This window comes from Phyllobates terribilis, unplaced genomic scaffold, assembly GCF_046119375.1.
Source record: "Phyllobates terribilis strain yellow unplaced genomic scaffold, ASM4611937v1 Scaffold_56__1_contigs__length_8794411, whole genome shotgun sequence".
In the NCBI taxonomy this organism is placed as follows: Eukaryota; Metazoa; Chordata; class Amphibia; order Anura; family Dendrobatidae; genus Phyllobates; species Phyllobates terribilis.
The window spans coordinates 8,493,223-8,519,461 of NW_027362816.1; the positions used below are offsets into that span (position 1 = coordinate 8,493,223).

General features: G+C 47.4%; 2 protein-coding genes across 2 annotated transcripts in view; both read right to left on the reverse strand.

The window, feature by feature from the left end:
* Nucleotides 1–26,239, reverse strand: part of LOC141192298 (oocyte zinc finger protein XlCOF29-like) — a 303,763-nt gene that overhangs the window by 63,812 nt on the left and 213,712 nt on the right. The gene's annotated exons all lie outside the window — the stretch shown is intronic.
* The window catches only part of LOC141192299 (uncharacterized), a 35,133-nt gene continuing 17,479 nt past the window's right edge, over nt 8,586–26,239 (reverse strand). Inside the window, exons 2-7 of the mRNA XM_073661795.1 lie at nt 15,552–15,701; nt 15,243–15,422; nt 15,048–15,159; nt 14,867–14,964; nt 14,239–14,329; nt 8,586–11,094 (exon numbers count right to left, since the gene is read on the reverse strand). Of these exons, the coding sequence (XP_073517896.1) occupies nt 9,716–11,094; nt 14,239–14,329; nt 14,867–14,964; nt 15,048–15,159; nt 15,243–15,422; nt 15,552–15,623 (1,932 nt within the window). The 5' untranslated portion in view covers nt 15,624–15,701 and the 3' untranslated portion in view covers nt 8,586–9,715. The remainder of the gene's footprint in view (nt 11,095–14,238; nt 14,330–14,866; nt 14,965–15,047; nt 15,160–15,242; nt 15,423–15,551; nt 15,702–26,239) is intronic.

The following is a 26,239-nucleotide window of genomic DNA, read 5'->3' on the forward strand; positions in this document are numbered from 1 at the left end:
CTCCGTCAGCACTCACCACGTGTCCCAGGTACTGCACTTTTGGTTTTAGCAGGTGACACTTCGACGGTTTCACCTTCAGACCGTAGTTTGCCAGGGCTTCAAACACTTCCGCCAGGTGTTTCAGGTGGTCCTCGTAGGTTTTGGAATAAACTATAACATCGTCCAGGTACAGCAGGACCGTCTCAAAGTTCCGGTGTCCCAGACAGCATTCCATCAATCGTTGGAAGGTTCCTGGTGCGTTGCAGAGTCCGAACGGCATGCAGGTAAACTCGCTAAGTCCCATCGGGGTGGTGAATGCGGTCTTCTCCCGGTCCGCCTCTGCTACAGGAACCTGCCAGTACCCGCTAGTGAGATCCAAAGTGGAGAAGAAGTTAGCAGATTTTAAAGCAGCCAAAGACTCCTCTATCCTTGGTAAGGGGTACGCATCTTTGTGTGTGATACGGTTGATTTTCCGGTAGTCTACACATATTCTCATGGTGTTGTCTTTCTTTTTAACCAAGACTAGTGGAGCTGCCCAGGGGCTACAGCTATCCCTGATTACCAACATGCCAAGGGGATGCTTAGAGACATGAAGGAGGCTGGGGTAGTGTGCAGGGGGTACGGGTCGGTATCTCTCCTTTATGGGAGGATGGTCTCCCGTGGGGATGTGGTGTTCTACCCCCTTTACTCGCCCGAAGTCTAACGGGTGTTTACTAAACACTCTCTCGTACTCTTGAACCACCCGATAGACTCCCTGTTTCTGGTGTGAGGGAGTGGAGTCAGTACCCAAATGTAGTTGCTGACACCAGTCCTCCATTTGTTGCTTAGAGCCATTACCTTCCTCTGGTTGAGATGGAGGCAAGGGTTCCACGGCCTGTACAGAATTCTGGTTTATGGTGAACAATTTGGCTAGCGTAGCATACCGGGGCAGGTACACTTCCCTCTTCCCGATATTTATTATGCGAACGGGCACCCTCCCATGGCGTACATCGACCACCCCCCGTGCTGTCAAAATGGTGGGCCTACTGTCTGAGTAGACTGGTTCCACCATTGCCTGGTAATCTCTACCTCTCAGACCAATAGCTGCCCGGCACCAAATCATCATTTCACTTTTCGGGGGCATGGCAATAGGGAAAGGGTCACACATTCTCACGCTACCAATCTCACCACCGGAGAGTTCCACCTGTTGCCGTCGCATCAGTGCTCGGATCTCTTTTTGGAGCACTCGCTGCTGACCGGAGCTGGCGTTCTTGGCAACCTGCTGTAAAATGAGAATCACCTCTGCAAGACAATTTTCAATCACATTAGTTCCTAGAGTTATCTTTGGGTGACTCTCGCGCTTGTCAATGTCCACAATGATCAGTCCCTGTGCTGCCAGTTCGACTTTACCGAATTTAATGGTCACCTCTTTAAATCCGATCTGTGGCACGGGCTGACCATTGCTGGCGATGATACTCAAGTCGTCGTCAGGGTAGCGGGTTATATCCGAGTCATTCCAGTACTGCTTGAAGAGCACGTACGGGATGGTGGTGACCTGTGACCCGGTGTCCAGTAGGGCACTCATAGGAATGCCATCCAGTACCACAGGCAAGACTGGACGTCCTCCCACGTATTTGTCACGCCAGTTCGATGGGCCTGGTGATCTTATTCCTAGGGGTTGGCCCTCTACCCCAGGTTGTGCCAGTTTAAAGGACAGTACCTTGCCATATGTCCGGGTTGATTGCAGCGGCGGCAGATGGGTTGTCCGTCCTCGTTGTATCGGTCGCTGGGTCTTCCTCTGGCCGGTGGGGTCCTCCTTGGTCGTCGCCACGGGATATCCTCCGGTCCGGATGCCAGCTGAATCTTCCCTGGAGTAGAAACCTGTAAAGACTGCACAGTTCGGGTTAGCGCAGCAACGCTTTTAGTTAGCTCTTGGACCTGATGGTGCAGGTCTGTATCTGGGTCATTGTTTAAAGCCTGCGCATCAGCTCCCACAGGCCCTGCCGACAAGGGTGCCGTCTCCTGGTGGTAAGTGGTAGTAGGGCGTTTGTGGGTCACAGCGCCACCTGGTGCCGGTTCTCGGAGCACCCGGATGGCTCTGTCCTTGAACTGTGCAAAGTCCAGATGAGGGTCCTGTAAGGCCATTGCCCGCAACTGGGTTCGGTGGGCATTGCAATGTAGACCCTATATAAATTGTTCAGTCAACAACTTGTCTTCGTTTCCCAGGCCGTCAGGGTCGGCCTGCTTAATGGCTCTCAGGGCCTCTTGTAGGTTTAGTGCATAGTCCCTTATATTCTCATGTGCTCGCTGCTTGCACCCGTAGAATCTAAGCTTGATCTCGGCTGAGGTACGGGTATCAAAGGTGTCCTTCAGCCGGGCTAGTATCTCTGCGACAGTCCTCCTCCTCCCGAGTGGCCAGGACTTTACCTCCCTTTGGGCTGCCCCTGTTAATTGAGCCACCAGGATGCTCACTTTTTGCTCCTCTGTGAGGGGGTACACCTGGAAGAGGCTATCCAGCCTTTCTCTGAAGTCAGTTAGGGTATGTGACTCCCCTGAGTACTGGGGTAGCCAGGCTGCCCCTGGGATATAGGGCATAGTGAAAGGCATGACCGCAGCAGCGGTGGCGCTGGCGGTGGCTGTGGCAGTGAAGCTCTCCTCTGTATCCGACATCCTCCTCCCCCCTAGTGGACCGTGGCCTACCTTGCGATGATCCTCTTCCGTAGGCCGCGGTTCCGCAGTGGATCGTCAGGGTTGAGGACCTTCCGTCGCGCTCCTGTGACGTCGGCGTCTGCTGGGCTCCTTCCAGGACCTTACGCAACGTCCGGACGTGAGGCGGAGCTTCAGTTCTCGCGCGCTTTCGGAGTCCACGCCCCTCTTCTTCCCGCGCGGCGTCCTCAAGATGGCGTCCAATGGCGGGAAAACTCCACGGATGGCGGGAAGAAGGCAGAAGATGGCGTCGGATGGCGGGAAAACTCCACGGATGGCGGGAAGAAGGCAGAAGATGGCGTCGGATGGCGGGAATCTTCACCACAGGTAAGTTTAACAGTCTTTTTCATGCACGCAGTACCCGGTGGTTGCGGGCACGAAATCCTGCCGACTACGCCAAAGTTGACGCGCCCCCTGGGCCATGTTGGGCAGCGTTGCGTATGCGGGGAATACCCGGAGCCGGATCTGATAGGGGTAGTAGTCCTGGTGGCGGTGACCCGGTCCGTGCCCAGGGTGTCAAACCAAGTGGCAGAACTTAGAATAAGATGTTATAGAGTTCGACTACGCCACCCGTTGAATGCGGTTATGAAACCGCCGCTGCAGGGCAGACCGCTGAGGCCGGTGGTACGGTTGTGCAGCGTGGATAGTATAACCCCCAACGGGAGGGGTATGGCCTCAGGGCAGCGGACGTGGATAATGGGGATAGCAGAATTGCACGCGGGCACCAGGAACCACTCAGAGACGGTGCGGTGTAGTTCAGGGTCTTTACTGGTGGCAAAGGTAGACCCTCCCGGGAGTACTGGCTAGCGATCGGGGCCTGGTCAGTCTGTGAGCAGATAGGATCCCCCCTGGCCAGGCGGAGTTGTAGGCCTCCCCAACTATTGTACTCTTCCTGGCTACCTTGCTAGAAGCGGGTAAAAGTAGCCCACGTCCCTGAGTGTACCGTGTGGTGCTCACCCGTATGGCCGGTGACTCGGGGCCTTCTGGTAGCCTCCGCTCCACGCCGGCGGTGCTGGTCCCCTTGCGTGTGACCGTGCCTTCGGGTTTCTTGGCCAGAGGACCTGAAATCCCCTGCCGGTCGGTTTCTGCTGCTGGGTATGGATCAGTCCCCACAGCCTCGGACTCCGTGTCCGGTGAGATCTCTTCAGTCAGGACGAGCTCTACAGCTTCCAATCTCTGACCCCTTTTATCACTGCTCCCACAGAGCTCCTGATCTTGCTCTCCCTGTATCTGCTCCACTCCAGACCAGACTGTGTCTCTGTCTGGGACTCCTCTTCTTCCCCCTAACCCTGCCTCAGCCCCCAGTTTTTATAGGGGAAGTTCTTCCCCTCCCAGGACTGGGCAGGAAGTGTTGCATGCTTAGGGTTCCTGACCAGGAGACCTCCCACCTGCTCTCAGACGTAATATTGCTATTACTGTGGTAACCAGACCCCTGGGGTTCCACACATGCACCCGTGCTTGATTGGCAGACTGGAGAAGTCCTTCGCTGGGGACAGGACTGCCATAAGACTTGTTTAGTTCCCGTTCGTCCTGCCCATCCTTCTCCTCTCCCAGCCAATCTACCCGGCCTGCCGGTACCCTATTGGTCTTATGCTGATGTCTTTAATAAAAAGGAAGCAGAGACATTACCTCCTCATAGACCATACGATTGCCCTATCGACTTGGTAACTGGCGCTACTCCGCCCCGAGGGCGTATCTACCCTTTGTCCGCTGCTGAGACCCGATCCATGTCTGAATATATCGAGGAGAACCTGGCCCGGGGATTTATCCGGAAATCTACTTCCCTGGCGGGAGCAGGCTTCTTCTTCGTTAAAAAGAAGGATGGATCACTCCGTCCCTGCATAGACTATAGAGGCCTTAACCAGATCACGGTGAAGAATAAATACCCCCTTCCTCTCATTCCTGAATTATTTGATCGTCTGAGGGGTGCTAGAATCTTCACCAAGCTGGATCTCCGTGGGGCCTATAACCTGGTTCGTATCCCTCAGGGGGATGAATGGAAGACGGCATTTAACACCCGGGACGGCCACTATGAATACCTCGTAATGCCCTTCGGTCTCTGAAATGCTCCCGCCGTCTTTCAAGAGTTGGTCAATGATATCTTCCGTAACCTTCTCTACTCATGTATGGTGGTATACCTGGACGACATCTTGGTCTTCTCTCCGGATCTCCCCACACACCGGAGGGACGTTCGTCAGGTCCTGCTCAGGCTCAGGCAGAACCACCTCTACGCAAAATTTGAGAAGTGCCTCTTTGAACAGACCTCGCTTCCATTTCTGGGCTACATCATCTCTCAGACCGGTCTACAAATGGATCCTGAGAAACTTTCTGCCATCCAGAAGTGGCCCCGACAGGAGGGGTTAAAGGCAATCCAGCGGTTCCTGGGCTTCGCCAACTACTACCTCCTCTTCATTCCGCACTTCTCTTCCCGGACTGCCCCTATCTCTGTGCTCACCCGTAAGGGTGCTAATCCCAAAGAATGACTGCCCGAGGCAGAGGAGGCCTTCCTGTCTTTGAAACAGGCTTTCTCTTCCGCTCCTGTGCTGCACCGTCCGGACAGCAACAAACAATTCTTCTTAGAAGTAGACGCTTCCTCCTCCGGAGCCGGAGCGGTGCTCACCCAAAAGTCGTCTTCCGGAAGAATGGTAACCTGCGGCTTCTTCTCCAAACTTCTTCTCCTCATCTGAGCGCAATTATTCTATAGGAGACCGAGAATTGTTAGCCATTAAGTTGGCACTGGAAGAGTGGCGTTACCTGCTCGAGGGGGCTCTTCACCTGGTAATAATCTACACGGATCACAAAAACTTGGCTTATCTCCAGAGTGCCCAAAGACTTAACCCGCGCCAAGCCCGGTGGTCCTTGCTCTTCGCCCGCTTTGATTTCATTCTTCATTTTCGCCCAGCAGACAAAAATATCAAAGCTGATGCCTTGTCCCGATCCTTTTTGTTCTCCGATCTAGAGGAGGAGCCAAAGCACATCATCGACCCCGCCAAGGTAATGCAGGTGGCTCCCGTGGACCTAAATCGTCAACCACCCGGTAACACATACGTAGCAGTACCTGATCGTGAGAGGGTCCTACGCTGGGGACTTTCGTCTAAGCTAGCTGGCCATGCTGGCCAGAAAAAGACCCTCCTGCTTATTACCCGGCATTACTGGTGGCCTACCCTGCACAAGGACGTAATAAACTTTGTCTTAGCCTGTGCGTCCTGCGCCCGCAAAAAGGTTCCTAGACATCTGCCAGCCGGCCGCCTTCTGTCTCTTCCGATACCTGCTGCCCCGTGGCAGCATATAGCCATGGACTTTATAACGGATCTCCCCGTCTCTGCTGGTTGTACGGTCATTTGGGTGGTCGCTGACCGCTTCTCTAAGATGGCTCACTTCATTCCCCTGCCGGGTCTTCCGTCTGCCTCTGAGTTGGCTAAAGACTTTATCCATCATATTTTCCGTCTCCATGGTCTCCCTCTCCACATCGTATCCGACCGAGGAGTTCAGTTCACCTCTCGCTTCTGGAGAGCCATGTGTAAACTGCTGGGGGTCACCTTGGACTTCTCCTCTGCTTGTCACCCACAGTTCAATGGTCAAGTAGAGCGGATTAACCAAATTTTAACCAGTTACCTCCGGCACTTTGTTAATGCCCACCATTCCGACTGGGTGGATCTTTTACCGTGGGCCGAATTTTCCTATAATAATCACGAGAGCGAGTCTTCCTCCAAATCCCCGTTTTTTATTGTCTACGGTCAACATCCTCGGATACCGTTTCCCGTCTCCGCCTAGGTGGATAATCCGTCCGCGGAATCTCTTGTTAGTGAATTCTCCTCCATTTGGGAAAGTACCAGATCCGCACATCTTCATTCCTCCGAGCGGATGAAGAAACAGGCTGACAAAAGACGTCTGGATCCACCCCAATTCTGTCCTGGAGATAAAGTCTGGCTCTCGTCCAAATATGTCCGGCTCAAGATTCCTTCCTACAAGCTAGGGCCTCGGTTCATCGGCCCACTGGAAGTTATCAAACAAATCAACCCGGTGGCCTATAGATTGAAACTCCCGGCCAACTTGCGGATCCCTAACTCCTTCTAGGTGTCTCTCCTAAAACCTGTGGTACTTAACTCTTTTTCCAAGTCTACAGGTACGCCTCCTGCTCCAGTTTCCGCTGAGGACGAGTTTGAGGTAGAGAGCATTCTGGCCACCAAAAGGGTAAGAGGAAAGACCTTTTTTCTAGTGGATTGGAAGGGGTTTGGTCCTGAGGAGAGAACGTGGGAGCCCCGGGAGAACATCCATGCCCCGCTCATCCTTGATAAATTTCTCTCTGGCCTAAAAAAGGGGGGGCCTAAAGGGGGGGGTACTGTAGCGTCGGTGTCCCTGCCTCCTGCTAGGCAGAGACGCTGTTCCCCTCACCTCCCTGCTCCGTCCTCGGCGTCCTCCTCCCGCGCTGCTGGCAGCGCTCGCTGCTTCCCGGGCACTGTGCTTAGGGCGCGTGCGCTCCCCCTCTCTTAAAGGGGCCGCGCGCGCCGTCCTAAGGAGTCCCCGGCCAATTGCCGGTGGAGCTCCCATATATAAGGCACCTCCTCCAAAATGGAGGTGCCCGAGCAAAGTTGTTGCAAAGTCTTTCACCTCTGCTTCAGCCCTCAGGTTCCGTTGCCAGTCTGTTTTCCAGCTCTGTCTACCTGCTTGCATTCCCTGCGGTCCGCCAGTCTGTCTACCAGCATCCGCCAGTCTGTCTATGGACCAGTCCGCCTGCGGTTCAGGAAGCACCTGCCTGATACCTGCCAGATACCTGCTTGATACCTGCCTGAGACCTCCTGCCAGCCAGCCGAGAGACTCTTCCCCGCTCACCTGGGAGCGCTCACCTGCTACCCGCCAGCTAGCCTACCTGGAGGTTCTGCCGTCACTTGCCGTGACCACCTGCCAGCCAGCTGTGAGACTCTTACCCGCTCACCTGGGAGCACTCACCTGCTTCCCACCTGCTAGCCTACCTGGAGGCTCTGCCGTCACTTGCCGTGACCACCTGCCTGTCTAGTGACTCTTACCCTGCTGTCACTTGCCGTGACCACCTGCCTGTCTAGAGGCTCTTCCCCTGCTGTCACTTGCCGTGACCACCCGCCTGTCTAGAGACTGTCCCTGTCACTTGCCGTTACCTCCTGCCCTTCTTCCCAGAGACTGTTCCTGTCACTTGCCGTGACTACCTGCCCACCTTCCCTGGGAGCCACCCGCTTCCTTACAAGAACTGCCCCTTTGTATAGTAGCTCAGAGGTTCCACCTCCCAGACCCGTTACACAAGTCATGGTCAAAAGTGTTGGATCCCTTGAAATTGTTCCAGAAAATGAAGTAATTCTCCCAGAAAATTATTGCAATTACACGTTTTGTTATACACGTTTATTTGCGTTTATTGAAACAGCACAAGAAAACAGAGAAAAAAAAGGCAAATTGAACATAATTTCACACTAAAACCACATAAAATAGGTCGGACAAAATTGTTGACACCTTGCCAAAATTGTGGGTAAACAACTTTGTTTCAAGCATGTGAAGCTTGTTCAAACACAATTGTGGCAAGTAACAGGTGTGGGCAATATGAAAATCACAACTAAAACCAAATAAAAAAGGGAGAAGTTGATTCAATCTTTGCATTATGTGCATATGTGTGCCACTCTAAGCATGGAGAAAACAGAAAAAGGAGAAGAGAACTGTCTGAGGACTTGAACCAAAATTGTTGAAAAATATCAACAATTTCAAGGTCCATCTTCAGAGATCCGCATGTTCCTTTGTCAAGGGGGGAAGCATAATCAATAAATTTACAGCCCATACAGTCAAATATGGTGGAGGTTCAAAGGTGTTTTGAGGTTGTTTAGCTGCCTCTGACTGTGTGCAAGGCAACATGAAATCTGAAGATTACCAAAAGATTTTGGGGCACAATGTAGTGCCTAGTGTCAGAAAGCTGGGTTTGCGTCCTAGGTCATGGGTCATCCAGCAAGACAATGACCCCAAACATACTTCAAGAAGCACCCAGAAAATGGATGGAAACAAAGTGCTGGAGAGTTCTGCCCAGCAATGAGTCTGGGTCTAAATCCCATTGAACACCTGTGGAGAGATCTTAAAATTTCTGTATTGAGAAAAATATTAAAATTTGAAAGTCCTCAGTGGTTGATACCATCTTTTCAGTTAGCCATTAGTCAGTAAGCTTTCGAGACTACTCAGGTCTCATCATCAGACATAGTATAACACAAAATCTGAAGAGTCACATATTTATGCACAACAGGGCACAGGAATAATGCAATAGATAAGACAAGTGACGTGAAGCAGAACTATCAGTTTCGGAAAGGGATAAGCAGTTGTGGCCGTAAAAATGTGTGGCCACAAGTAGATCTATTCTTTTTTTGTGTGGCGATGAGAATTCATCCTTGTTTTAAGTTTTTGCCCTGTCTCCCCTACATACAGACCCCCAGTTGGACATTTGGTACATATAATTAAGTACATTACATTAGTTGTGATGCAGCTGAAAGTACCTGGGATCTTGTGGTCCTGATGTGAGTTGGGAATCTTTATCTTGTCCGTGGTCATTATAAATGTACAGGTTTATATTTCCAGTTGGTGAGGATGAATTTTATAAGTTTCACCACAAAGGTGAAACTATCCTCCCGGTCAGTTTGCTTTCCCTCCTAGTACATTTTCATTCTAACAATGTTTGGTTTCTGGGAGATTATACTTGTTCCTTTTATTTTTGGTTAGCTTGCCTTCTTTGCCCTATATGAATGTGTTTTTGTTTCTCACTCAGAGTTTTGTGTGTTGCGGCCTCCCCTCTGGTTCCTCAGGAGGTATGAGAAACTTCTCAATGGCTTATTAGTTAGTTAGGTCTGTGGTGGCGTTTTTAGTTGAGCAGCTAGGGCCTTTCTTGTCTGTACAGAGACTAGTTGGGTGTAGTTGCGGCATTCTCCCCAGTGTGGGTTCTCCGGTGGTTATCAAAATGCGCTTTCTGGTTAAAACATTTCTCACATTTTGAACATGAAAAAGGCTTCTCCCCTGTGTGAATTCTCTGGTGCTTATCAAAATCAGATTTCTAGTTAAAACATTTTCCATATTCTGAACATGGAAAAGGCTTCTCCCCTGTGTGAGTTCTTAGATGTTTGCTAAGAGTTGATTTCTCTGTAAAACATTTCCCACATTCTGAACATGAAAAAGGCTTCTCCCCTGTGTGAGTTTTGCGATGTTTGATAAGATTTGATTTCGCTGTAAAATATTTCCTACATTCTGAACATGAAAATGGCTTCTCTCCTGTGTGAGTTCTCTGATGGTTGATAAGAGTTGATTTCTGTGTAAAACATTTTCCACATTCTGAACATGGAAAAGGCTTGTCCCCGGTGTGAGTTCTCTGATGTATATTAAGACATGATTTCTGTACAAAACGTTTCCCACAATCTGAACATGAAAAAGGCTTCTCCCCTGTGTGGGTTCTCTGGTGCGTAAGAAAACTAGATTTCTTGTTAAAACATTTTCCACATTCTGAACATGGAAAAGGCTTCTCCCCTGTGTGAGTTCTCTGATGTTTGATAAGAGTAGATTTCTTTGTAAAACATTTCCCACATTTTGAACATGGAAAAGGCTTCTCCCCTGTATGAGTTCTCTGATGTTTGATAAGAGTAGATTTCTCTGTAAAACATTTCCCACATTTTGAACATGGAAAAGGCTTCTCCCCTGTGTGAGTTCTCTGATGTTTGATAAGAGTAGATTTCACTGCAAAATATTTCCCACATTCTAAACATGGAAAAGGCTTCTCCCCTGTGTGAGTTCTCTGATGTTTGAAAAGATTTGATTTATGTACAAAACATTTCCCACATTCTGAACATGAAAATGGCTTCTCTCCTGTGTGAGTTCTCTGATGTTTGATAAGAGTTGATTTCTCTGTAAAACATTTCCCACATTCTGAACATGGAAAAGGCTTCTCCCCTGTGTGAGTTCTCTGATGTGCGATAAGATTTGATTTCTCTGTAAAGCATTTCCCACATTCTGAACAGGAAAATGGCTTCTCTCCTGTGTGAGTTCTCTGGTGCCTAACAAGACTTGTTTTCTGATTAAAACATCTCCCACACTTGGAGCAAGAAAATCTATTCTTCGCTGTGTGAATTTTTTGATGTTTAAGAAAAGACTTTCTGAGAGGAAAACTATTTCTATATTCTGAATGTGAAAATGGCTTCTTTGCATTAGGAACAGTTAGTTTTTTAATGCTTATTTTGTGACTTTGAATTTCCTTAGTAGTCGGTAATGAATCAGAAGACAGGACCTGTTTCAAAGGATCAGATGACAGATCTTTGCTGTGAAGGGATGATGGTATATCTGGAGAAATGTCATTCATTTTAATTGTATCCTGTAGAATCTGAAAATTAACTGATTTGAAAATTGAAGATGTCAGCTGTCCCTCTGATCTCCTGGTACAGACATCTGCCAAGAATAAAACCAATTATTATTTTTTAATAAAAAATCCTTGAATTTTATATTTTTGAACATTTCTACTTAAATTGTCTGTAAAAAAGGCAAGTTCTATAAAAAAAATTCACTTATTCACCAGGACAATGACCATCTAATAGAAAACCTCATAGGATGAAGCAGTGGAGCGTGGTGTTCAACTGTTTGTTCATTCTGCCTCCCAAATATGGAGTTAAAGGTACAGGCTTTGTCCAGCCACTAAGATTAGAGTGCCTGGGACCAGTAGTACCATCCAGTCTGGCAGTATGGGTGTGTGCTGTCCAGCTGAAGTAATCTGCTCCCTGCTTCAGCTAATTGGAAAGCACCGCACCCTACTAAAGCTGGAAGCATATTGCTGGAAGCTGCCAGATACAGCCTTGTTCTCCTCTGGTTCAGTCCTCTGTGCTCAGCTCCCGGCTTGTGTATTTGTTTCCTGTTGTGACCTCGGCCCGTTTACTGACTAATCTTGTGTCTTCTGATTTAGTATTTTCTCTGCCCTCCTGGTTCTGACCCAACTACCTGACTATTCTTCTTCCCATCTCACACCACAGAACACCAGGTAACACTGTGGCCCAAGCCTTGGGGTCTCTGTGTAAGTCCAGATCCATGAAGAGGGGTTAAACGGTGATAAACAAGACAATTCGTGAGATCTGGAAAATGAAGTAGATGGCACCAAGCCTGTTTGTGGTGGCCATCTTTTGAGCTGCCAGGTGACCACGATACATTGTGTCTGCAAACTATTTCAGCAAGATCTATATTCAAATAGCTAAATGGCGCTCCTTCCCTTCTTAACCTGCCATGTGCCAAGATAGTAGTGTTCAGCCGTACATAGGGTATTGTAGGATTCAAGGAAAATAATTTGTAAGGTCCATTTGTTTCCTATTATCGTTTGAGAAGAATTCCAGAGTTATCACCATATAAAGTGACACACGTCAGATTTGAAAAATGGGCCCAGAGAGGAACAAAAAACTGGCTGCAGGAAGGGGTTAAATCAGAGAAATTTGGTCACTAACTACTGTAGTCAAAAACTGTGACTGTAGACAATAACACATCTACTGAAATGATCAAACTCAACAGTCTCCATCAGTAAATAGTGAGTAACTAGTGGTGAAACCTCTCTGGGGTAATTAGAGTATGGGGCTCGGTGGCTCTTGGCAATCTAAACTATCGTAAGGGCCAATATTTTCTGTCAGATGAGTGCCAAGAAGAAATATTAGACGTTCAAAGAGAACTTTTTATAATACTGCAGAGCTGAGGCGTCTTAAATTTAGCCCTCGGGCATTGGGAAGACGTAATGGAGACCTTTTTTTAAAGACTACCAGGAAGTTATAGAGTCACATAAGTGAGTCAGGCCGATCCCACCACAATCAAACTGTCATACAGAATAAACCTATAAAAAAAGACATTTTTTATTCTATGTTACATCCTCAACAACAATATAAGTATAAGGGGAGAACTCCAATATTAAATCGGAGTGGCACTCATTTATGATGGACCATTAGAGCCACTATGAGTCCTGACCAGAAGAGTAGAGAAAGTATTAGCGCCCCCATTTCAGGAGAGATTGTGCAGTAATCTGAATTCTTTAGGATTGAAAACATAATGGAATTTATGACGTGGAGTGAATCCATGAAACCAGGGCTGGAGCCAACATATCTCCTGCAGGCGTGAATAAATGTATATTACAGCCATCAGCCACGCACAGCTTAGAGATATATCATGGCACAGGTGTAATGTTTTCTGTATAGTTTATCACAATCCTATTTGAAGTTAGTTTTAAAAGAAATTGAAAAGTCACGATAAAGGGAATCTCTGTTGTTATTGTACAGAAATTCACACTTGGCCTCACTGCAAATTTAATGTTGTCGATCATAAAAGTGAAGTTTGGCCAGAAAGACTGGACCTGGTCTTGTAGGGACCATATGAGGACATTCAGAAAGTTTTTGCATCGCCATATTTTGATAGCTATAATTTTTCCATATTTCAGCCGACAGAGTCATGTGACGGCTTGTTTTTTGCGGGACAAGTTGATGTTTTTATTGGTACTAATTTTGGGCATGTGACTTTTTTTTATCGCTTTCTATTCCGAATTTTGGGAAGCAGAATAAACAAAAAACAACAATTCAGGAATAGTTTTTTTTGGGTTCTTTATATGCCGTTCCACGTGTGGAAAAATGTATAAGGCCGCTTTATTATTCGGGTCAGTACAATTACAGCCGTACTACATTTATATTGTTTTTTTAGGTTTTGGCGCTGTTAGACAATAAAAACTATTTTTTTTTGCATCGTTTTATTCTGAGAGCTGTAACTTTTTTATTTTACAGCTGATGGAGTCGTATGGCGGCTTCTTTTTTGCTGGACAAGATGACGTTTTCAGCGGTACCAATTTTATTTACATTCATCTTTTTTATCGCGTTTTATTCCACTTTTTGTTTGGCAATATGATGATAAAGCAGGTCGTTCCTGACGCGGCAATACCAAATATGTGTGCTTTTATTGTTGTTTTTTTTTTCCATATATTATTTTTAATATATCTTGTAAAAATATATATTTTTTAATATATTTTTACAACAGGCTGATCGCAGTTATAAGGTATAGCAGAGCAGGATCACTGCTATAACTTTTAAACTGTCAGCTCTGCAGACACAAGTTACTTTGATCATGCACTGCGCATGATCAAACTTAACTTGCTGGGGCTGGTGACCCAGATGTTATCATGACGACATTGGGTCACCATGGCATCGATCTGGACCCCGCTGCTGTCCCTCTGCGCACTCACTAAGTGGTGCCGGGAGCGGTGCGGGCACTGCGTGCCAGGTGTCAGATGTCAGAATCAGCTGACCCGGGTGGCGATTGCGCCCGCACAGCCTGTGTGCAGGTGCGATCGCCATGTAGTAATAATACGTACCTGGTCCATAAGGTCCAGAGCACAGAAACTTATTATTACTTACAACGTCAGAAAGGGGTTAACAGTTTTGTGTAGGGGAGAATGTTGTGGTCTAGAGGAAGAATGGTGACCACACGATTGTGATACGGCCGGACTACACCACCGATAAAGCAGCCACAGCCGGTGACTGAGAAGAATCTGTGACTTCTCTGCATTTAGTGGTTACTACTCACCTGGGTAGTCATATGTAGGAATCTCCACTTTACACTGCTCATCACCCCTCACATATGTCTCTGTAGTATTAATATGGGTCAGATCTTCACCCTGAAACAAATATTGTAAAAGTCACAGACAGATGGAGAAGTCCCATCTATGATCAGCTCTAATCCTGCCATCTCCACCGTTCTCATTACACAAGTATAAAACATATAATACTGGTGGATAAAACAAGATTGAGCACCAGGGCTGTGGAGTCGGTAAGCCAAACCTCCGACTCCTCAATTTCCATGACACCGACTCCACGACTCCCTCATACACGGCTCACGTTTAAGGGATAAATTTACAGTAGCACAGATTAATCTCAGCTAAATGTCTAGACCCTTAGATCAGGAATAGGACAGACATTTATAGGACATTTCATAACTTTCCCAAATTCTTATGAAAAAATATTCCCCACAAACTGCATTGAACTACTGTACCCAATTTATTATATATTTTAGGAGTCGGAGTCGGTCCATTTTATACCACTCTGACTGCACCAAAATGGGCTCCGACTCAGACACCACAGCCCTGCTGAGCACAAGACCTTCACAGCCACTACATATCATAGAGAAGATCTCATGATATCTTCTCTCCATCTACCTGATGATCCTGAGGAACATTGGGATCTTCTTGTTTACAGTCCTGTGGAAGAAGAGGACGGGGACATCTCTCTGGTGTTGTCCTCTTACTGGATAGAACTGGAGAAAACACATACAGGGACTGAATTCATTCTTTACATACAGATAATTATAGGTCGTGTGTATTTAGTCCTGTTTATTACCTGGTGATGTGAGGGTCTGGGGAACCTCCATCATGACATCTTTGTGTCCTTCTAAATACTCCCACTCCTCCATGGAGAAATAGACAGCGACATCCTGACACCTTATAGGAACCTGACACATACAATGATAATGTCACCATTGCGATCCCTTCATAGCTTTACTGTATAATGTCCCAGCATTCCCAGCAGTGTCACCTCTCCAGTCAGCAGCTCAATCATCTTGAAGGTGAGTTCTAGGATCTTTTGGTCATTGATGTCCTCATGTATCAGGAGGTGAGGTGGAGGCCCTCTGATTGGGCTCAGGGGTCTTCCCCATCCCTCAGACACAGGGTCCTGACAGCGCTCACTAGAAGTCTTCTTCACTACTGTGTAATCCTGATAATGGAGAAACACCTTAATAAATCTCAGTACAGACATTTCCAGAGTCCTCACCTCTCCAGTTCTGTCCATCTGTTATTCCTATAGATAAGAATGATGTAATGTGACGTCATCAGAATCTCTCACCTCTCCAGTAACCCGGAAGAGGATCTCTAGGGTGAGGTGTAATATTTTCTCTGCCATCTTGTCCTTGTCCATATCCAGTTTTGATGGGTAAATCAGGAAAACTCTCTTATATAGAAGATTGTCACTGAACGGATCGAATATTGTAGAGACCTGAATGGGAAGAAGATAAGTAGATGTAACATCATAAAGATCCTGTGTAATAATACAATTACTGGAGATAATTAGAGAAAAATATGAGGAGATTTATAATTTTACAGTATTTAGTTTTCTTCTTTACATCTAGTAATAAAACCTATATATTTTAGGCCACAGACAACAAGTGACGCGCCCCTGGGCCTGTGTCGCACTGCGTTGCGCACGCGGGAGCTTACCCGGAGCCGGATCTCTTGAGGGTTGTAGTCTCGTGGCGGTGATCCGGTCCGTGCCCAGGGAGTCAGACTAAGTGGCGCTGTATTAGCGGTAGATGTTGGACGACTACGCCACCCGTTGAGTACAGCTAAGGAGCTGCCGCTGCAGGGCAGACCGCTGAGGCCGGTGGTAGGATTGTGCAGCGTGATAGTATAACCCCCAACGGGAGGGGTATGGCCTCAGGGCAGCCGACGTGGATGATGGGAGTAGCAGGAACCACTCGGAGACGGTATGGTGCAGTTCAGGGTCTTTACTGGTGACAAAGATAGACCCTCCCGGAGTATTGACTAGCGATTGGGGCCTGGTCAGTCCTTGAGCAGATGGGATCTCCCCTGGCCAGGCGGAGTTGTAGGCCTCCCAAACTAACGATACTCTTCCGGCTACCTTGCTAGAGGCGGGTATAAGTAGCCCACGTCCGAGTGTACCGTGTGGTGCTCACCCGTATGGCCGGTGACTCGGGGCCTTCTAGTAGCTTCCGCTCCACGACGGCGGTGCTGGTCCCACGCGTGTGACCGTGCCTTCGGGTTTCTGGGCCAGAGGACCTGCAATCCCCTGCCGGTCGGTTTCTGCTGCTGGATAGGAGTTAGTCCCCACAGCCTCGGACTCCGGGTCCGGTGATAACTTTCCAGTCAGGGCGAGCTCTGCAGCTGCCAGCCCCTGACTCCTTGTAGTACTGCTCCCACAGAGCTCCTGATGTTCTTTTCCTATATCTGCTTCTCTGTCTCTACTTCTTCTCTACTTCTGGCATGGCCCAGGAGCTGGGCCCAGCCGGAGCCACAGCTCCCTGTCAGCCCTCCTGGCTGAACTCTCCCTCTGAACTCTCTCACCCTGCCTCAGCCCCAGGTTTATATAGGGGAAGTCCTTCCCCTCCCAGGACTGGGCAGGAGGTGTGGCATGCATAGGATTCCTGACCAAGAGACCTCCCACCTGCTCTCAGACATAACACTGCCGTTACTGTGGAAACCAGACCCCTGGGGTGCCACACAAGCAGTTTCTTCCTTGGAGTCTGCAGCTGAATACGTTTCTCATAGACTCCTCTACCTTATTGCTAATTCTCGTCTCATTTACCGACACTGCAATCGGCATTAGCAATACTGCAGGAGATATTCATTACACGTGACATGAGAAATAACTACTTCACGATGAGGACGACATCTTCATCTTCTACTACGGCTCTAGAAACATATTTAGCCACAGTCCGTCACTGACTACATCTCCACCGACCGTCTATATGAATGTTTCCCGTCTTCCCCGGACTGTAATCTTCTATCTCGTTAGATTTTATGTCTGATTCACACACAGAAGTTTGATGCATTTATAAAACCTTTTTTGTTTGCACAAATATTGGGGCAGAAATTATTTGATACCAAAGTCTCCATGTACAGTGTTTTATGGGGTTTATTTCTGGCCTCAGGCTTTCCTATATTACAAGAAAAACACCAGAAAAAAAGCAGAAATTAAAATGTTTCAAAAGAAAATAGGCACCAACAATTCTTATAAAAAGAAAAAAAACATGCAAAAAGCAGAAGACACATTTTGTTATTTTCTAACACATTAAACATTTGTTTTAAAATAATTAATTCCTTTGAGCAGCAGAACATAGATGTACACCGCAGGGATGGCACAGATGCCGCTGCAACATAATCCCTGGCAGTTTAACCAATTGCTGCTGTGAAAAGCAAACATGGCATCTCAGAAGGTTTGACAGAGTCCGGCTCAGTGCCCCTCCTCCCCCAAATACTCGATAGTATGGGGCTGCCTAGTTACTATGATACTTAAATACCTAATAATGATATCTGGGCCTGCAATGTACGAAAGTCTATTAGGCCGGGACAGAGGCAGCGTCCAATGAGTTACATTTTAAAGCCCCCATACACATTAGACTAAAGTTGCATGGAAGTAATGAATTCGGGGTTGCCTGACTATATAATGTATTTGGGGGCCTCCCGACAGATGATGTCAGGGCAGAGAAGGATCTGGGATCCTGAATTTTAGAGGCTAATTGTTTGTTCTTAGTGTAGATAATCCTCCACTAGAGGAGTCTGGAGGTGACTCTCTCATACAGACCACAGGAAAGCTGGAATATTTGTGTGTCTGGGGGAGTCGGGAAAAATAGCCATCTGCCAAATGAGCGCTCAGCCAACATTTATCTCATGTATGGGGCAGTTAATTACACTACTCAAAAAATAAAGGGAACACTTAAACGACACAATGTAACTCTAAGTCAATTACACTTCTGTGAAATCAACCTGTCCAGTTATGAAGCCACACTGATTGTGAATCATTTTCTCCTGCAGTTGTGTAAATGGAAAAGACAGCAGGTAGAAATGATAGTCAATTAGCAAGACACCCCCTATAAAGGAGCGGTTCTGCAGAACATTTCTCTGTTCTCATCCTTTTTGGTTGTTTTGGTCACTTTTGCATTTTATTATTGCTCTCACCCCTAGAGGTACAGTAGTATGAGGCGGTGTCTACAACCCACAGAAGTTGCTCATGTAGTGCAGCTCATCCAGGATGGCACATCAATGAGAGCTGTGACAAGAAGGGTAACTGTGTGTCAGCACAGTGTCCAAAGCATGGAGCATATACTGTACCAGGAGACAGGTCAGTACACCAGGAGATGTGGAGGGGGCTTTAGGAGGGCAAGAACCCAGCATCAGGACCGCTACCTCCTCCTTTGTGCAAGGAGGAACAGGCCACTAACATTTATTTGTCAGCTCAAACTGTCAGAAACAGATTCCATGAGGGTGGTATGAAGGCTCGAAGTCCACAAGTGGGTGTTGCGCTTACAGTACAACATGGTGAAGGGTCATTGGCATTTGCCAGAGAACACCAAGATTGGCAGATTCCACATTGGCGCCCTGTGTTCTTCACGGATGAGAGCAGGCTCACACTGCACACATGTGACAGACATGAAAGAGTCTGGAGATGCTGTGGAGAACGTTCTCCCACACTACTGGTTTGGCAGTGGGTCAATAATGGTGTGGGGAGGCATTTCCTTGGAGGGCCGCACAGCCCTCCATGTGCTAGCCAGAGGTACCCTGACTGCCATTAGGTACTGGGATGAGATCCTCAGATCCATTGTGAAACCGTATGCAGGTGCAATGGGCCCTGTGTTCCTTCTGATGCATGACAATGCTAGGCCTCATGTGGCTGAAGTGTGTCAGCAGCTCCTGCATGATGAAGGCATTGATGCTTTGGAATGGCCTGTCCATTCCCCAGACCTGAATCCAATCGAGCTCATCTGGGACATCATGTCTTGTTCCATCCACCAATGCCACATTGCATCACAGACTTTAAATTGGCGGAGTCATATTTCCCGATTCCGAAGACCATATGCTGCCACTGTACTTAGCAGGCCCAGTCCAGATGGTATGGAGATAAATGAAGGAGACCAAAATCCAAAAATAAACTTTACTTTACAAGAACTTGATGACAAGTACAGTATATATATCAGATAGCAGGCACAACACTTTATTAATGTTTCTCCTCCATTATGCAGAGTCAAGAACTTTATGGTTACATGTGGCGGTACATAACTTTTGTTAAAAGCTACAACAGTCCAGCAAGCCATTATGGGAAGGTCCATCATCCCTGTGAGGACCATACAGGTTGAGATGTGTCGTTACAGCCCCTCAGGGCAACTCAGAGCTCCCAGTTGATTTGTGAGGACCTCACTGGCTGAGGTGCATCGGTACGACTCCTCACTAGTACTTTCAAAGTCCATTCGATGAGGGCCACACACTCATTGCTGTGGCACTGCATCTTCAGGTCTTCTTAGGAGAACGGATGTCCCAGTTATAAGACACTGTAGCTTCCTCTCTAGTATAGACAACTGTTTGTTTAAATCCTGTTCATTTAAGATAAGGAATCCTTCCTTAACTTAATTCCCTTTAAACCTTTACATGCCACTGTGAGTAAACACCCATGGTCAAAATTACAAAATGGGCCGATGCAAAAGTTTGGACACCTTGCATGTAACACCACCTTTTGCAAATATCACAGCTTGTAAATGCTTTTTGTAGCCAGACAAGAGTTTTTAAATTCTTGTTTGAGGAATTTTCATTCATTCTTCCTTGGAAAATTCTTCCAGTTCTGTGAGATTCCTGGGTCGTCTTGCATGCACTGCTATTTTGACATCTAGCCACAGATTATCAATGAGGTTCAGATCAGAGGACTGTGAGGGCCATTGTAAAACCTTCATCTTATGCCTTTGAGGTTGTCTATTGTGGATTTTGAACTGTGTTTAGAATCCATTATCCATTTGAAGAAGCCATCCTTTTTTCAACTTCAGCTTTTTTACAGATGGTGTTTTATTTGCATCAACAATTTGTTGAAATTTCATTGAATCCATTCTTCCCTCTACCCATGAAATGATCCCGTGCCATTGGCTGCAACACAACCCTAAAGCATGATTGATCCACCTCCATGCTTGTGAAGGTTGGCAAGATGTTTTTTTCTTGAAATTCTGTGCCCTTTTTTCTCCACACATAACTTTGATCATTGTGGTCAAAGAGTTGTATTTTAACCTCATCAGTCCACAGAACATGTATCCAAAATGCATCAGGCTTGTTTAGATGTTCTTTTGCATACTTCTGACACAGAATTTTATGGTGAGGACGCAGGAGAGGTTTTCTTCTGATGACTCCTTCATGAAGGCCATATTTGTGCGGGTGTCTCTGAACAGTAGAACAATGTACCACAGCTAAAGAGTCTTCTAAATCTTTCTGAAGGTCTTTTGCAGTCAAGGGGGGTTTCTGATTTGCCTCTCCAGCAATCCTATGAGCAGCTCTCACTGAAATTCGGCTTGGTCTTCCTTGCGGTTAACAGCCATTACCTAATTACATTTCGAACTGAGGAAAGAGTGTAAAGATAAGTGTCCTAAAATATGTATGCATATCATATATACAGTACAGACCAAAAGTTTGGACACACCTTCTCATTTAAAGATTTTTCTGTATTTTCATGACTATGAAAATTGTACATTCACACAGTTGTGTTGTGCAGAAGTCTGGTGGATACACAGCTGATAATCCTACTGAATAGACTGTTAGAATTTGTATTATGGCAAGAAAAAAGCAGCTAAGTAAAGAAAAACGAGTGGCCATCATTACTTTAAGAAATGAAGGTCAGTCAGTGAGAAAAATTGGGAAAACTTTGAAAGTGTTCCCAAGTGCAGTTGCAAAAACCATCAAGCGCTACAAAGAAACTGGCTCACATGAGGACCGCCCCAGGAAAGGAAGACCAAGAGTCACCTATGCTTCTGAGAATAAGTTTATCCAAGTCACCAGCCTCAGAAATCGCAGGTTAACAGAAGCTCAGATTAGAGACCAGGTCAATACCACACAGAGTTCTAGCAGCAGACGCATCTCTTCAACAACTGTTAAGAGGAGACTTTGTGCAGCTGGCCTTCATGGTAAAATAGCTGCTAGGAAACCACTACTAAAGACAGGCAACAAGCAGAAGAGACTTGTTTGGGCTAAAGAACACAAGTAATGGACATTAGACCAGTGGAAATCTGTGCTTTGGTCTGGTGAGTCCAAACTTGAGATCTTGGTTCCAACCACCGTGTCTTTGTGCGACGCAGAAGAGGTGAACGGATGGACTCTACATGCCTGGTTCCCACCGTGAAGTATGGAGGCGAAGGTGTGATGGTGTAGGGGTGCTTTGCTGGTGACACTGTTGGGCATTTATTCAAAATTGAAGGCATACTGAGCCAGCATAGCTACCACAGCATCTCGCAGCGGCATGCTATTCCATCCGGTTTGTGTTTAGTTGGACCATCATTTATTTTTCAACAGGACAATGACCCCAAACACACCTCCAGGCTCTGTAAGGGCTATTTGATCAAGAAGGAGAGTGATGGGGTGCTAAGCCAGATGACCTGGCCTCCACAGTCACCAGACCTGAACCCAATCAAGATGGTATGGGGTGAGCTGGACCGCAGAGTGAAGGCAAAAGGGCCAACAAGTGCTAGGCATCTCTGGGAACTCCTTCAAGATTGTTGGAAGACCATTTCCGGTGACTACCTCTTGAAGCTCATCAAGAGAATGCCAAGAGTGTGCAAAGCAGTCATCAAAGGAAAAGGTGGCTACTTTGAAGAACCTAGAATATAAGACATATTTTCAGTTGTTTCACACTTTTTTGTTAACTATATAATTCCACATGTGTTAATTCATAGTTTTGATGCCTTCAGTGTGAATGTACAATTTTCATGATCATGAAAATACAGAAAAATCTTTAAATGAGAAGGTGTGTCCAAATTTTTCGTCTGTACTGTACATAAATATATGTGTTTCTTCATACTACCATGTATGCGAATGCATATATATATATATATATATATATATATATATATATATATATATATATATATATATATATATATATATACACACAGGTGCATCTCACTAAATTAGAATATCATCAAAAAGTCATTTGATTTCAGTTCTTCAATAAAAAAAGTGAAACTCATATATTATATAGAGTGATTGCAAACAGAGTGATCTATTTCAAGTGTTTATTTCTGTTAATGTTGATGATTATGGCTTAAAGCCAATGAAAACACAAAAAAGTCATTATCTCAGAAAATTAGAATAATTAACAAATAACAAGGCTTCCTAAGCATTTAAAAAGGTCCCTTAGTCTGTTTCAGTAGGCTCCACAATCATGGGGAAAACTGCTGACTTGACAGATGTCCTGAAGACAGTTATAGACACACCCCACATGGAGGGTAAGCCACAAAAGGTCATTTCTAAAGAAGCTGGCTGTTCACAGAGTGCTGTATCCAAGCATATTAATGGAAAGTTGAGTGGAAGAAAAAATTGTGGTAGAAAAGGGTGCACAAGCAACCGGGATAACTGCAGCCTTGAAAGGATTGCTAACAAAAGGCCATTCAAAAATGTTGGGGAGATTCACAAGGAGTGGACTGCTGCTGTAGTCATTGCTTCAAGAGCCACCACACACAGACGTATCCAGGACATGGGTTACAAGTGTCGCATTCCTTGTGTCAAGCCCCTCATGACCAACAGACAAGGCCAGAAGCGTCTTACCTGCGCCAAGAAGAAAAAGACCTGGACTGTTGCTCAGTGGTCCAAGGTTGTTTTCAGATTAAAGTAATTTTGCATTTCATTTGGAAATCAAGGTCCCAGAGTCTGGAGGAAGAGTGGAGAGGCCACAATCCAAGCTGCTTGAGGTCTGGTGTGAAGTTTCCTCTATCAGTGATGGTTTGGGGAGCCATGTCATCTGCTGGTGGAGGTCCACTATGTTTTCTCAAGACCAAAGTCAGCGCAGCCGTCTACCAGGAAATTTTAGAGCACTTCATGGTTCCCTCTGCCGACAAGCTTTTTGGAGATGGATATTTCATTCTCCCGTAGGATATGGCACCTGTCCACACTGCCAAAAGTCCCAATACCTGGTTTACACACAACAGTATCACTGTGCTTGATTGGCCAGCAAACTTGTCTGACCTTAACCCTATAGAGAATCTATGGGGTATTGTCAAGAGGAAGACGAGAGACCCCAGATGCAACAATGCAGACGAGCTGAAGGCTGCTATCAAAGCCACCTGCGCAGTGCCACAGGCTCATCACCTCCATGCCACATTGCCGCATTGATGCAGGAATTGATGCAAAAGGAGCCCTGACCAAGTATTGAGTGCATTTACTGAACATTCATTTCAGTAGGACAACATTTCGGATTTTAAAAACATTTTTCAAGCTGGTGTTATAAAGTATTCTAATTTACTGAGATAATGACTTTTGTGTTTTCATTGACTGTAAGCCATAATCATCAACATTAATAAATATAAACACTTGAAATAGATCTCTCTGTTTGTAATGACTCTATATAATATAGGAGTTTCACTTTTTGTATTGAAGAACTGAAATAAATTAACTTTTTGATGATATTCTAATTTAGTGAGAACCACCTGTATATGCATATAATGCCTTAAGTGCCTATATCCCCATGTGTCCCCACACTTATATATGTCCACATGCACATGAATATAATTGTGCCTCCACACATATATAGTTGGCCCCCTTATAATAATTCCCCCACTGTTGAGATATGCCCAGGACAAGAAAAGTCTGGGCATGTCAGAAGAAGATGGACAGATGTCCATCTATTGCCTGTGACTATACGCTGACATGGTTAATAATTACCATTTCAGTAGAGAGTCACACTGCTAGGACAAAAGGATCAAAGAGATCCTTGTCCTGGCAACAGCCACTGCCTGCAGGGGTCCAGACGCCAGTACTGATATAATCATATCAGTGTGGGCGCCCGGCACTTCAAAGCGCCCTGCCGCCGGGTGCACACAGCTGCATACAGGGATGCCTGTGCATGCAGTGTCATCATAACGCCATGCTGGCACTCGCGTCCTGCATGCACGGCAGGAGGAGGGCGGAGGTCGTGGCAAAACGGCAGTACCTGCACTCTCTACTCTTCTACTTTCCTGCCTGCCTCCACCTGACCTGCCTCTGTTCCCCTACTCTCTGTGTCATCCTCTGCCCGCAGTCCCTTCATCTCCTCTGCTCTCCAGCCTCAGCCCTGCTCCTGTCCTGCACTGTACTTCGCAGCAGCCCCTTCATCCATGGCCTCCTCCTCCTCTCTGTGTCATCCTCTGCCCGCAGTCCCTTCATCTCCTCTGCTCTCCAGCCTCAGCCCTGCTCCCGTCCTGCACTGTACTCCGCAGCAGCCCCTTCATCCATGGCCTCCTCCTCCTCCTCTCTGTGTCATCCTCTGCTTGCAGTCCCTTCATCTCCTCTGATCTCCATCCTCAGCCCTGCTCCCGTCCTGCACTGTACTCCGCAGCAGCCCCTTCATCCATGGCCTCCTCCTCCTCTCTGTGTCATCCTCTGCTTGCAGTCCCTTCATCTCCTCTGCTCTCCAGCCTCAGCCCTGCTCCCGTCCTGCACTGTACTTCGCAGCAGCCCCTTCATCCATGGCCCCCTCCTCCTCACTGTGTCATCCTTTGCCCGCAGTCCATTCATCTCCTCTGCTCTCCAGCCTCAGCTCTTCTCCCGCCCTGCACTGTACTCCGCAGCAGCCCCTTCATCCATGGCCTCCTCCTCCTCTCTGTCATCTTCTGCCCGCAGTCCCTTCATCTCCTCTGCTCTCCAGTCTCAGCCCTGCTCCCGCCCTGCACTGTACTCTGCAGCAGACCCTTCATCCATGGCCACCTCCTCCTCTCTGTGTCATCCTCTGCCTACAGTCCCTTCATTTCCTCTGCTCTCCAGCCTCAGCCCTGCTCCCATCCTGCACTGTACTCCGCAGCAGACCCTTCACCCATGGCCCCCTCCTCCTCTCAGTGTCATCCTCTGCCTACAGTCCCTTCATCTCCTCTGCTCTCCAGCCTCAGCCCTGCTCCCGTCCTGCACTGTACTCCGCAGCAGCCCCTTCATCCATGGCCCCCTCCTCCTCTCTGTGTCATCCTCTGCCCGCTGTGCCTTCATCTCCTCTGCTCTCCAGCCTCAGTCCTGCTCCCGCCCTGCACTGTACTCCGCAGCAGCCCCTTCATCCATGGTCCCCTCCTCCTCTCTGTGTCATCCTTTGCCCGCAGTCCCTTCATCTCCTCTGCTCTCCAGCCTCAGCCCTGCTCCCGTCCTGCACTGTACTCTGCAGCAGCCCCTTCATCCATGGCCCCCTCCTCCTTTGTGTGTCATCTTTTGCCCGCAGTCCCTTTATCTCCTCTGCTCTCCAACCTCAGTCCTGCTCCCGTCCTGCATTGTACTCGGCAGCAGCCCCTTCATCCATGGCCCCCTCCATCTCTCTGTGTCATCCTTTGCCCACAGTCCCTTCATCTCCTCTGCTCTCCAGCCTCAGCCCTGCTCCCATCCTGCACTGTACTCCGCAGCAGCCCCTTCATCCATGGCCCCCTTCTCCTCTCTGTGTCATCCTTTGCCTGCAGTCCCTTCATCTCCTCTGCTCCCCAGCCTCAGCTCTGCTCAAGTCCTGCACTGTACTCTGCAGCAGCCTCTTCATCCATGGCCCCTTCCTCCTCTCTGTGTCATCCTTTGCCCACTGTCCCTTCATCTCCTCTGCCCTCCAGCCTCAGCCCTGCTCCCGTCCTGCACTGTACTCTGCAGCAGCCCCTTCATCCATGGCCACCTCCTCCTTTCTGTGTCATCCTTTGCCTGCAGTCCCTTCATCTCCTCTGCTCTCCAGCCTCAGCCCTGCTCCCGTCCTGCACTGTACTCCGCAGCAGCCCCTTCATCCATGGCCCCCTCCTTCTCTCTGTGTCATCCTTTGCCCGCAGTCCCTTCATCTCCTCTGCT